Here is a 12,470-nt window from a genome sequence, read left to right on the forward strand (position 1 = left end):
GTCCGGCGCATATTCCCGTGCCTTGGTACGGGGTGCGGCTTGAGTGGAGGGCCGAGAGGCCTCTCTGTCGCGACCACGAGGTGGCCGGTCGGCCGCATCAAGTGTTTCCTCCTCTAATCGGGGTAGCAACCTGCGCTTTGGGTAGCTCTTGGAGGGGCGTTCGAGTTTATGCTCTTCGGCCGCGAGGACTTCAGTCCATCTGTCGACTAGCAAATCTTGATCAGCTCTAAGTTGTTGCTGTTTTTTCTCGAGGCTTCTTGCCGTGGCCATAAGCCTGCATTGAAAACGCTTTTGCTCGACGGGATCCTCTGGCACGACGAATTCGTCGTCGTCGAGGCTTGCCTCATCTTCGGAGGGAGGCATATAATTATCGTTCTCGACCTCTCTGTCTGCCGCTCTCTCATGAGGGCTGTTTTCTCCATCCTCCTGTGCTAAATCTTGCTGGAGGGGGTTTTCTTCGGCGCTTTCCGGAGTATTATTATCTCCCGTGCTGGAATCACCGTGTTTGTTTTGGCGGGATTTTGAGCGGCGCCGTTGACGCCGGCGCTTAGGCTGTTTCTTGGAGGGGTCATCCTCCGCTGTTCCATCGCCATCTCCCTCTTTTGGGGTGTCCACCATGTATATGTCATATGATGAGGTGGCTTTCCAGGGCCTAGTAGGCGCTGGTTCTTCATCATCTCCTTCATCGGCGTCCATACCGTCGATGTCTTCAGAGTCGAAGTCGAGCATGTCGGTTAAGTCGTCGACAGTGGCTACAAAGTGGGTGGTGGGTGGGCTTTGAATTTCTTCATCGTCCGTACCCCAACCTTGCTGACCGTAGTCCGGCCAGGGCTCTCCTGATAGAGAGAGAGACTTCAGTGACTTCAGGATATCGCCGAAAGGCGAGTGCTGAAAGATGTCCGCGGCAGTGAACTCCATGATCGGCGCCCAATCAGATTCGATCGGTAGGGGCGCAGAGGGTTCGGAGTCCGGAGAGGAGTCCGGCTCCTTGGAGTCACGAGTCTCGCAGAGTACGGGGATGGTGCTTGGCTCAATCGCCGTTGGGGTCATAGCCCCCGAGGTGGCGTCCAACCGCCCATCCTCGATCGGCGCAGTTGGCTCCGAATTAAGGGTTGGAGCCGATGCGGGTGCGGCCTCCAGGGCACTCTTCGGCGGCAGAGCTAAATCACGCTCGTCGTGACAGTGCGGCGCGCTCGGCAATGGCTTGAATCCGTTGAAGATCAAGTCCCCGCGGATGTCAGCCGTGTAGTTAAAACTTCCAAATCAGACCTGGCGGCCAGGGGCGTAGCTTTCGATCTGCTCCAGACGGCCAAGCGAATTGGCCCTCAGTGCGAAGCCGCCGAAGACGAAGATCTGTCCGGGGAGGAAGGTCTCACCCTGGACTGCATCGCTATCGATGATCGTAGGAGCCATCGAGCCTGATGGTGACGACACAGAGGAACTCTCAATGAAAGCACCAATGTCGGTGTCAAAACCGGCGGATCTCGGGTAGGGGGTCCCGAACTGTGCGTCTAGGCCGGATGGTAACAGGAGACAAGGGACACGAAGTTTTACCCAGGTTCGGGCCCTCTCGATGGAGGTAAAACCCTACGTCCTGCTTGATTAATATTGATGATATGAGTAGTATAAGAGTAGATCTACCATGAGATCGAGGAGGCTAAACCCTAGAAGCTAGCCTATGGTATGATTGTTGATGTGTACGTTGTCCTACGGACTAAAACTCTCCGGTTTATATAGACACCGGATAGGGTTAGGGTTACATAGAGTCGGTTACAATGGTAGGAGATCTGCATATCTGTATCGCCAAGCTTGCCTTCCACACCAAGGAAAGTCCCTCCCGGACACGGGACGGAGTCTTCAATCTTGTATCTTCATAGTCCAGGAGTCCGGCTGAAGGTATAGTCCGGCCATCCGAACACCCCCTAATCCAGGACTCCCTCAACCCCCCTCTAGTCAACCATATCGATCCTTTCAGGTGCACCGCATGCAGCACCAGTACCGCGTCCCGTTGTTGTTGCCAGGCATAAACATCCCGTATGGCTGGGACCTGGACCCCACCGCATTTCGGTGTTGGTTGTGCCGCAACCGAGATCTGCAACGGGTGTGCTCTCCTCACACCGAAGCAATGCCGCGACCCAGTGTACATGTCCGACTCCCTAGATTGGGATGTCTGATTCACGACAGAGCGCGCGTCGCCGCGGCGCCATCCAGATCGACGCCCGCCCTCCACCATCGCCGTTGGTGGTGATGCAGGAGGATGAGGACGGGGAGGTGGCATTCTTGGCGACACTGGAGGAGCGACCTAGCGCGTCGTCGAGGAGTCCCAACGCGAGGAGCCCCGCTCGGCCGACCTAAACGAACAAAAAACAGACAGAAACTATGTCTGTTTATGTCGGCCATTTGGAGTTGCCCTAACATTTTACTCACTCCATTCATAAATATAAGTCTTTCTAGAATTTCAATACAAACTACATACAGATGTATATAAACATATTTTAGAGTGTAGATTCACTCATTTTGCTTCGTATGTAGTCCGTAGTAAAATCTTTAAAAAGACTTATATGTAGGAACGGAGGAAATACATTTCTCTACTACCTAAAAGGAACGGAACGTTCCGTTTCCCATCTTACGTCGTGAGCTTCGTCCGACCTCCTCCGCATCGCTAACTTTTGATTTTTTTTTTCTGCCCCTTTCATCTCTGACTTTCCTTTCATAGGTTTTCAAGAAGAAAAGCAGCCTCAAGTTAAAAAAACAGCCTCAAATTACGCTCTAATTTGTCTCCCTAATACTCAACCGAAACTCCTCCATGCAGGCATGCACACGATCTCTCCTATCTCTCTTTGTATTCCTGATGCACACTAGGGTTTCCCGCCGCCGTCCACCTGGCTCCTGGCACCGCCACACCTTTGATCTCCTCTGCCAATCCACTACGATCCTTGTCATCCGCGTTACAGGTTCGTTCCCTTCCCTCCATTTTTTTTCAAATCAAGCAGAACAGAGTGTCTTTTCTAGATCCGCGCATTTGCGTGGCCGCCGAGGCTGGATACCGGGAGGAGCTAGAAGGAAGGTGCTATCGCCGCTGCTGGAGGGGATCGGTTCATTTTGAGGTGTAGGGAGAGAAGAGAGGGACGGGCAGGGAGCCGACGTCGGCGTGGGCTTGCTGGCTTTTGCTGTTTCGTATGAGAGAGAGAGTGTGTGTGTGCGTGTGTGAGAAAGGCGCAGGGGCTAGAGTAGTTTTACCCAAGCGTGAAATTGTGATGCCGACGAGGAGCAGCAACCGGAGTTGTGCATGATTTCGCAAGATGAACCAGGCCTCAAGCGTTGAGAGAGAGAGGGAGAGAGAGAGATGGAGCGATTTTTTTTTCGTGACCGAGTGATGCCGATGATGTGCTGCTTCTGCTAATGCATAAACAGAGAGGGGCATGTGTCTAATACCGTTACTGCTAATGCATACGCATAAATAGACAAAATTAAGTTGTGTGCTAGCTATGGGAGCGTGTACTTCTACTACTATTATTTTTAGTTACTCTACTATTGTTTCTCATTTGTACGTATGTGTGTTATACAGATTGTTGTGATGAAAATAAATAAACAATATGATCTTTTGCAAAACTGTGTTGGATTGAATGATTTGTAGTCGAATTATGTTGTTTGATATACATGAGGATCATAAAATTATGTGTTAGACATGATTTATGTGAAAATACTAAAATTTTCTGTTGTCTCGCAGCAACGCACGGGCAATTATCTAGTTTAGATAAAATATTTTGCAATTCAACAGGCTCGTGGAAGGAAACGACGAGACCCTGGGGCCTGTGACTTGTGAATGGTGTCGGGGAGATGAGCCCGTGAATACTGTGCATACCTGGCCAAACGGGCCGGCCCAGCACGGCACGCCCGGCCTGTAATCGTGCCTGGCCCGGCACGGCCCGCCATAGCACGTTTAATAGCCGGGTCGGGCCGTGCCGGCCCACGGGCGCTACTCTTTGGCCCAGTCACGACCTGATTAGTAAACGGGCCGGCCCGATGGCCCGTTTAGCACGCTGGGCTGCACATATTTATCCTGTTGGGCTGTTTTTAGGCCTATTGGGCTATATTTTAGGTATAAATATATTAAAAAAAATCTGAAAATTATATAAAAAAATTAAACGGGCCGTGTCGTGCCGGCCCGCATGCCCAGGCTCCAAGCCCAGGCACGACCCAAGGCGTGTCGCGTGCCGGGCACGGCCCGTTTAGCCCGTGCCGTGCCTGCCCCATAGCGGGCCGTGCCGGCATGCTCGCGGGCTGGCCTGTTTTGGCCGGCCCGTTTGGCCAGCTATAATACTGTGGGCCTGGGTGGGACCATGTGAAGTGTCGCCGTTGCTTGAAATCTGTTGCATTTCATCTAGACCCTTAAGGAAAATGAAAATCCGTGTTGGTGTCCATCGCCCGGCCGCAAGCAGCGGAAAACGAACCCATCTTTCCTACTTAACCCCCGCGCTTTTCCAGTAATCCAGAGACACCGCGGCAAGAGAGGAGACGCGGCGGCGGCCATGGCGATTCCCCTCGTGCTCGTCCTGCTCCCGCTCGGCCTCCTCTTCCTCCTCTCCGGCCTCGTCGTCAACACTGTCCAGGTAACCTCGGGCGACCCGGGTCTGGCAATCGTCTCCTGTAATTCTCTGTGGCCCCTTTCTAGGGATTGTGCGGTGATCTGGAGAGGTTCGCGAGCAGAGATTCAATTGTCTCTCGTAAATGTTTTCCTTTTAGTAGGTTCGAGTTGGTGATTTCATCATGCGCGCCCACGTTGCTTCTTCGCTTGCTCGGATCAAATATGTTTTGTTGGTGTTACGCAGTCCGATCTGATGCCATCATTTTGAGTTCAGCTGCTTAATTTGGGAGATTGTCCAATTTGCGGCCTCGAAATTGGCAAATTATGCTCTTTGATCTGTTAATTCGCACTGGAATTTCCATTAAGCCGTTCCTGGTCTCTTACTATATTTGCATAACGTTGCAGGCCGTATTGTTCTTGACGATAAGGCCATTCTCGAAGCGATTGTACCGGCAGATCAACGTATTCCTGGCCGAGTTGTTATGGCTTCAGCTGATCTGGCTTGTGGACTGGTGGGCAGGTATTAAGGTATGTATAATATTGGAGCAAAAAGTCAACCATCTGTTCTTCTTTATACGCCACTTCCACATCAAATCTGAAGTTAAACCAAAGTGTAATATTCATATGATCCTTCATTTGGGCTACAAGGCCTCTCTTGTTTATCTTTTAAGTTGGTACATGGATAGCGACCTTAGGGTGAATTTGCTGCTTAATTACTTGCATAAAGTTAGATTGCATGCCTTTGGATAATCCACAATTTAATCTGGCATGATGATGGGACACCTAGCACCTTGCATTGCCTTTTTGATAAAAGGCAATGCTGAGTGTTGGTTGGGTTGATCACAATCAAGACCATCAGTTAGCTTATACCAGATGATTAAAGTCAACATGCTTTTTCAAAGTGGTTAAAGTCTGAATAGACAAGCCATCTTGTTGAGTCAACTGAAATTTGTGATGTCATTTGAGGATGCTTTGTGTCATGTTTTCAGTTATACTGTTGATTTTGTGTTTGTAAATCAACCTGAATAGCAGCACTAATATATATTTCAAAAGAAAGAGTGATATGGGTGCAGTATATAAGCAGGTTAGGGATGTTGTAGTGCCTTTTTTTTTATACTCAGAGTGAACGTTTCAACGTTTTCGTTTGACAAGAACTTGTATTGCAGTAATGCGTACAAATTTGACCCAATGGTGGCATGTAATGGAACTGGTGCTGCTCCCTCTATATCTAAATATAAGATGTTTTTGCGGTTTAAATTGAACTGCAAAAACGTCTTATATGTTGACACAGTGGAAGTACTAGATAATTATTTGAACTATGATGTTTTCCTCACTGTTGCATTAAATAGGAAGCAATTTATCTGTGTGATCTTAACTTCAACAATCACTGAACAAAACACACTCACCCAATGTCACTGTTTTTTTTATTCAAGTGTGTGCCTCCTTGATTCAATCACAGTACAAAAAGTTCTTGTACTTAAATTTCGGTGGAAAGTTGAGTAAACAGAATTTGCAAGTGCTTGTTTGCAAATCTTAAGTTGTTTGGACTTTTTTGAAATAGTAATTGATTTCCAACTATAGTTCCCTGATATTAGTCCATGCAAATTTTGCAGGTACAGGTGTATGCGGATCCAGCAACTTGGAAACTAATGGGTAAGGAGTTGATGCCAACATTACCATTTGGGAACTGATATCATTTCATTATTCACTTAGACCATATTTAGAAAAGGTTGTGTTTTGAATACGACCTTATCTGAAGAATTCTTTAGGCAAAGAGCACGCCCTTCTAATATCCAATCATCGAAGTGACATTGATTGGCTGGTTGGATGGATTTTAGCACAGGTTTTTATCACTTACTAAGTATTATGTTTTTAACTATTAATCAGTTAAGTACATTATGATGAGTTACCCGTGATTTGATGGTCAGCGTTCAGGATGTCTTGGAAGCGCAATAGCTATAATGAAGAAATCCTCAAAGTTCCTTCCAGTAAGTTAGCCCGTACATTTCTATCATCACATTTGGTTCTGCATTACTCATAGTTCAGTCATCTTTACAAGACTAAGGCAAGGGAAATTAATCAAATAAGATTACTCAAATGGAGAATTGTGCTAAAGTTATATGGTACACTACTATTATATTTAGTATTTCCTTTCGGCCATCATTTTAATGGCCTCGTGGTGAAGAAGAATGATGCCCTTTAAAAGGTCATCCCTACTGCTAGGTTCCACAAAGTGGAATTTAAGACCTTAAGAAGAGACCATCCCCACTGCTAAAATACAAACAAAAAATAGTATCTAAGAAGAACAACCCGCATTGTTTGGATATAAGATATGGTGTTTCTTAGTAAACTTTAGAGCATCAGCAAACAGGCACAAGTCGATGCAGTGATAACTGGCAAGCAAGGGTTGCTGACAGACTGAGAGTTAATTTGTCCAACATATATGTTGCCCTTGGCGACACTACTTCTGTCATATAGTAATAACAGTAGTACTAAACTGTTTATAAGCTTTAAGCTTAACTGATTCTTCTAGAAAATAGTCTAGGCTCAACTTCTGAAGTCAGAACTACCACATTTGAAAAAAAAAGCTGAGCTAAAATTATTGAATGGATGCTATTTTTTTTTTTGCTGGAACTGAGGATACTCAAGTAATTGTAGCACTGGAGAACTAAAGCCGGATATCATGGCACAGACATAATAATATCTCTATGCATCAGACAAGCATGATCTCTATGGTCCATGTAGATTCTTTTATGGAAACTTCAACAGGCATTATCTAGAATGGGCCGCACATGCATGTAGCTGAAGAAAGTAGTTATTGATTGTCTCATACCTTGATCAACTATTGCAGGTTATTGGTTGGTCCATGTGGTTTGCAGAGTACCTCTTTTTGGAGAGAAGCTGGGCAAAGGATGAAAAAACACTTAAAGTATTTTCCACCTTACCTAATACTACAATACTTTGCGGTTCATAGTAAATTAATGATATTTACACTCTTAAACGCAGTCGGGTCTTCAAAGGTTGAAAGACTTCCCCAGATCATTTTGGCTTGCCCTTTTTGTTGAGGGTACAAGATTTACTCCAGCAAAACTTTTAGCAGCTCAAGAATATGCAGTCTCACAGGGTTTGACAGCACCTAGGAATGTGCTGATTCCACGAACAAAGGTATTCAATTTGTTTCTTCCAAACTGAAATATCGTACTCTGTGCAGTACTAACTTTGCACATCCGATGTCAAATCCGTCCCTAGTTTTCTCTGTTTACCTGGTCTCATTTTGTACAATTTTTATAATGCTTGGTTGTGACACGTATACAATTCTTAGATTTATCTTCTCTTTTGACAGAGTTGATTGCGCAAAACCACAGGTTTTTGGCTTTGTTAACACAAATGGGCAGGTTGTGGATATTTTATAAAAACAACCACGACTTCTGAGGTAGCCTGTAGTGCTGCACCCAAACCTTTCACGGTGAAAATGACATAGAGCCCAGAAACTCATGTCGAATTACTCATGCCTCATGCTTAAGTGGACATGAGCTGATGGGCTCCACAAGTCAGGTCCTCCTATTCTCTCTGTCTCTCTCATGCCAATGCCGCTGTCTTGGTCTCATTCTCTTCTCTCCTGATGTGACTGGAAGCAGCCATGCAGTGACCTTGATTCGGCAATTCTCTGGTCAAAATTGGGAGCTGGGACCAGCTGCCGTGGCCTTTGTCGGCTGCGCTCTACCCACATCGGAAAGGAGGAATGGAGTATGGAATTAGGGGGGTTGGTGCATGCGAAGTCCTGGTTTGCCAGAAACTCATGTGTTTTACTTGGAAGCGGAGGAGCGGGATTGTGTTGGGTGAGGGCTGGACAGTGGCAGATGGCAACATAGGTGGACTGTGCTGGCTCAGCTCCCTGCACGAGAGTATGCACACATGGTCAAGAGGATGTGCATGGTCCTTAGGGACATGCAGGAAGCAGGAATGAGTCCGAGGACATGCTGGAGATAGTGAAGGTCAGAGACAAAGAAGATGACCTCGATGCAGCAATTCGCTGGTCCAAAATTAAATTAGTAAGGGGATTAGACAGAGGATAGTTGTGAACGAGCGGGAAGGTTGACTGGAGGCTACTGTGCTGGTTCGTCGCCAAATTTAGGATGCCCTTCTCCAGTTCTGACCGCTGCCGCCGCCTCTCGATCTCCACCTCAAGTGAGCCTTTGGAAAAATCTTCTCAAACACAAAATGCTCTCTTCTCCATTGATGTTTCCCCCTACTAATTTGACGCTACTGCGACCACACGGGGTAGCAACCAACGTGATCTGGGCTCACCACTGGTGACCCCCAGAGCACAGCGGGTTGCCTTGCTGACAAGCTCCCTGTGGTTGCCCTCCTCTGTTCCTCTCCTTGTCTCGTGCCACGGCCCTGCCTTGCCGGCACATCAGCCTGCTCGCATTGGCAACTAATTAACATGGCTGTGCTGACAGGTGGACTCAGTTGGTCAGTTTTATTGTCAAAACGACTCAATATTCGTCACCGCATCCACAAAACCACCTGTTACGGCAAAACCACCTGTTGTCTTGCAGAATTAACTCGTTTAGTATGGTAACAAAAAATCTCGCCTTCCCTTCCCATGGTCAAAACCTACATGAACACTTTGTCAGAACAAATATTTGGTACTTTGACGCTGTGCATTTGAACATTTTTTCCAAATTTTATCTCCATGTACTTAGTTTATCCCAGAAGTGTCGATATTCTAACAATTCCTTTTCATTTGCGACATCTTAGTACTTAGTTTATCTCAGAAGTGTCGTTATTCTAACAATTCTTTTTCATTTGCGACATCTTAGGGATTTGTATCAGCTGTAAGTATTATGCGTGACTTTGTCCCAGCTATCTACGATACAACAGTGATTATTCCGGAAGATTCGCCTAAACCAACAATACTGCGTATTCTTCAGGGACAATCATCAGTTGTAAGTATTCTAACTTCTGCAGTCTGTAGAAATTTACTAGCTGTGAACTCTAGCCATTAAATTTCTTGAAAATATTTGTGATTAAAAAATATATTTATAGCAACCTGAGTTGTTTTTCAGAACCCGTCGGATTCTAGCTCGAAGATTTTTGATTTGGTACCTTTGGTATTTCAATCATATTTACAACTCCACTGTTATTATAGGTTCATGTCCGCATAAAACGCCATTCAATGGGTGATATGCCTAACTCGGATGAGGATGTTTCAAAATGGTGCAAAGATATATTTGTAGCAAAGGTATGGAACTAATAATATTAATATTAGGAAACTATGATCATATAATGTGTTACTGTTGGAACAAACCATGAATTGGCTGACGTGCTAGTCACTAATTTTCTTTCCCTGTGACAGGACGCGTTATTGGACAAACATATAGCAACTGGTACTTTTGATGAGGAAATTATACCAATTGGTCGTCCAGTGAAATCTTTGATGGTAAAACATAACCAAGGCACCATTTTATGCAATATCATTAACTTTTGACATAAAAAATCTGCGTCAATTATTACTCCCTCTGTTTCAATGTGAAAAACCCCTCAGCCCACCAAGCTTGCAGGGAAAGAAAACATTAAATCTGAAGAAGAGCTAACTAAACACGACCATGCATACCCCAGTTAAATTCCATGCTACAGCCAAGCCTCTTCTAAATCATTAAAGTAGGTATAAGTTGTAAACATTGTATTAACATACTGATTCTCGCTGGACAATTATTTTGAACGGAGAGTCCAAGGGCAGGGACAGTTAGAGTGGAATGGACGGAGTGGATGTTAAGAAACTAAAATAGTATGCAGTCACATGTGCCCTTAAGGTCCTTTAGCACCTTGTAAGATAATGCGACACTTATTATCAAACTATTGACATGTACAGAATTAGAATAGTGCCTTTGAATAGAAAAAGAAGCAGGAAAATGCTCAATATGATCATGTGACATGGCACGACAACATTATTCGTTTTTCCCACACAACTACAACATGACAGAATATTTTTCTCTTATTCTTATAGCATGCCATAGGTAAGTGGGTACATCTGCAGATGTGTGCAGCTCTTCTATTCTGCTATGAGAACTTCTAAGATTATGCTCATGCTCTTTCAGAATAAAAGGGGAGCTCACATTACCATATACAAATAGCTTATTTCTTGGTCTCACTTGAATTCTTGCTGTTGGCTCAGGTGGTCCTGTCTTGGTCATGTTTCCTCCTATATGGTGCTCATAGATTCTTACAGTGGACCCAGCTCTTGTCAACATGGAAAGGAGTGATCCTCTTTGCTTCTGGATTGGCAATGGTGACTGCCGTTATGCATGTATTCATCATGTTCTCGCAGGCCGAGCGCTCAAGCTCCGCTAAAGCAGCAAGGGACCGAGTGAAGAAGGATTGATAGCTCGTGTGAAATTCAGTCTATAGGGGAACTGCCAATTTATTATGTTCAGAATATATGTAGACACAGGCTCCATGGGTGAAATCTAGTATGTCCTTGTTGTCCTCGGTAAGAGCTTCAGGAATTTTGTGTGGCGAGAACTGTGAGCTTTCTTCCTTCTTTCTCTACTTTGTAATGACTTGTAAAGATTTGCTTTGCCATACCAGGAATCGCTGCTCGAATTTATCGAAGCTTTTTTTTTTATCACTGTTCAGGCAATCCTTGGTACAGATTGCTATTGCCAACCTGGTTATTCTGCGCTTTGGTGTTGCTATGACATCGTGTCTGCGCTGGCTCAAGGAGGGAAATGTGAACGCCAAACTTTTTCACCTCGTGGCTAATGGACGAGTGTGCTAAGGGCATCCCATCTCTTTGTTCTGGTTCCGACCTGATCTTGGACCAAAAGGTTATAGATGAGGTGTTCTTCTAGTTCCAGGCATATGATTTGAGATATGTGCGCTGCGCATTGAAGCGGCATTCTACAATGTATTAGGGCAGTCCCAATGCTACACCGTGTGATATATATCTTGGACGCCAATATTGGCTGACGTCAGCTCCTAGGCCATCACCGACGCCCCCCCCCCCCCCCCCCCCCCCCCCCCAACTCACCCAGTTCCTCCAGGCCTTGTGAGGCAAGACAACCCTCCTCCCAACTTCGCGTTCTGGTTTGCCTCCTCTCTTGAGTTGCCATGGCAAATTTGCCCACATAAAAACAGCCACAGCAGAAGCTGGATGATGTTCACCCTCCTCGCTCACATTTCCATCCCCGCACTGCCCAGACCGATTGCACCAGATACGAAGTAGTAAGCCCTCAAATTGTGCCTTGTATGTCGAAGAGGCGGAGTACATATCATCTTTAGTGAACTTCCATACAATTGAATCATCCATCCCCTCCTCAAGGGCGACATAATTCAGCTTTTCCCAAAGATTTGCAAACTCTTGGACGTGACCAAGGGAAAGGCCATTGGAAATGTCGATGTTAGAGATCCACAGATTGTTGTGTAGAGCTTGCTAGAAGGAGCAATTTTTCTTTTGGGAGAGGTCAAAGATGCGAGGCGCAATGTCATGGGGTCTCAAGCCCTGTAGCCAAGATGAGTTTCAAAACTTTGCCGTTCGTTCGTTGCCCACTGTGACGCGGGTGGTAGCCGCAAAAAAGGCCCGGTCATCATCCGTGCACGGTGTGCCCATACCGATCCATGGTTTTGTGGACTCCTTCCACTCAAACCAAAGGCAAAGCCACCTAAGCCGAAGAGCCTCAGTAAATTTGCCCAAATTTAACACGCCCATGCCACCGTTCTTCTTCGGCTTGCAAACAAGGTCCCGATTTATTTTGCATTTTCTACCGAAAACTGTATCCGGGCCCACCCAAAGATAGGCGCGCCGTAGACTATCAATTTTCTTCATAACCTCCACCGGGATGTCGAGAGGCGTAAGGTGGTATATGGCAATAGCGGT

The 12,470-nt window shown here is 45.9% G+C and overlaps 1 protein-coding gene across 1 annotated transcript; it reads left to right on the forward strand.

Moving 5' to 3' along the window:
- Positions 1 to 4,353: 4,353 nt before the first annotated feature.
- Positions 4,354 to 11,222, forward strand: LOC123102686 (1-acyl-sn-glycerol-3-phosphate acyltransferase PLS1). The gene is made up of 11 exons (XM_044524107.1): positions 4,354 to 4,613; positions 4,994 to 5,116; positions 6,202 to 6,241; positions 6,358 to 6,431; positions 6,517 to 6,576; positions 7,440 to 7,517; positions 7,595 to 7,753; positions 9,415 to 9,540; positions 9,744 to 9,836; positions 9,951 to 10,034; positions 10,770 to 11,222. The coding sequence occupies exons 1-11, from the start codon at positions 4,533 to 4,535 to the stop codon at positions 10,974 to 10,976; spliced, it is 1,125 nt and encodes a 374-aa protein (XP_044380042.1). The 5' UTR covers positions 4,354 to 4,532; the 3' UTR covers positions 10,977 to 11,222.
- Positions 11,223 to 12,470: the final 1,248 nt, after the last annotated feature.

Source organism: Triticum aestivum, chromosome 5A, assembly GCF_018294505.1.
Source record: "Triticum aestivum cultivar Chinese Spring chromosome 5A, IWGSC CS RefSeq v2.1, whole genome shotgun sequence".
NCBI classification, from domain to species: domain Eukaryota; kingdom Viridiplantae; phylum Streptophyta; class Magnoliopsida; order Poales; family Poaceae; genus Triticum; species Triticum aestivum.

Coding starts and splice junctions, on each gene's coding strand:
- LOC123102686 (XM_044524107.1), top strand. CDS start 4,533: ATGGCGATTCCCCTCGTGCTCGTCCTGCTCCCGCTCGGCCTCCTCTTC. Junction 5,117..6,201: donor ACTGGTGGGCAGGTATTAAG/GTATGTATAATA, acceptor CAAATTTTGCAG/GTACAGGTGTATGCGGATCC. Junction 7,518..7,594: donor AGGATGAAAAAACACTTAAA/GTATTTTCCACC, acceptor TCTTAAACGCAG/TCGGGTCTTCAAAGGTTGAA.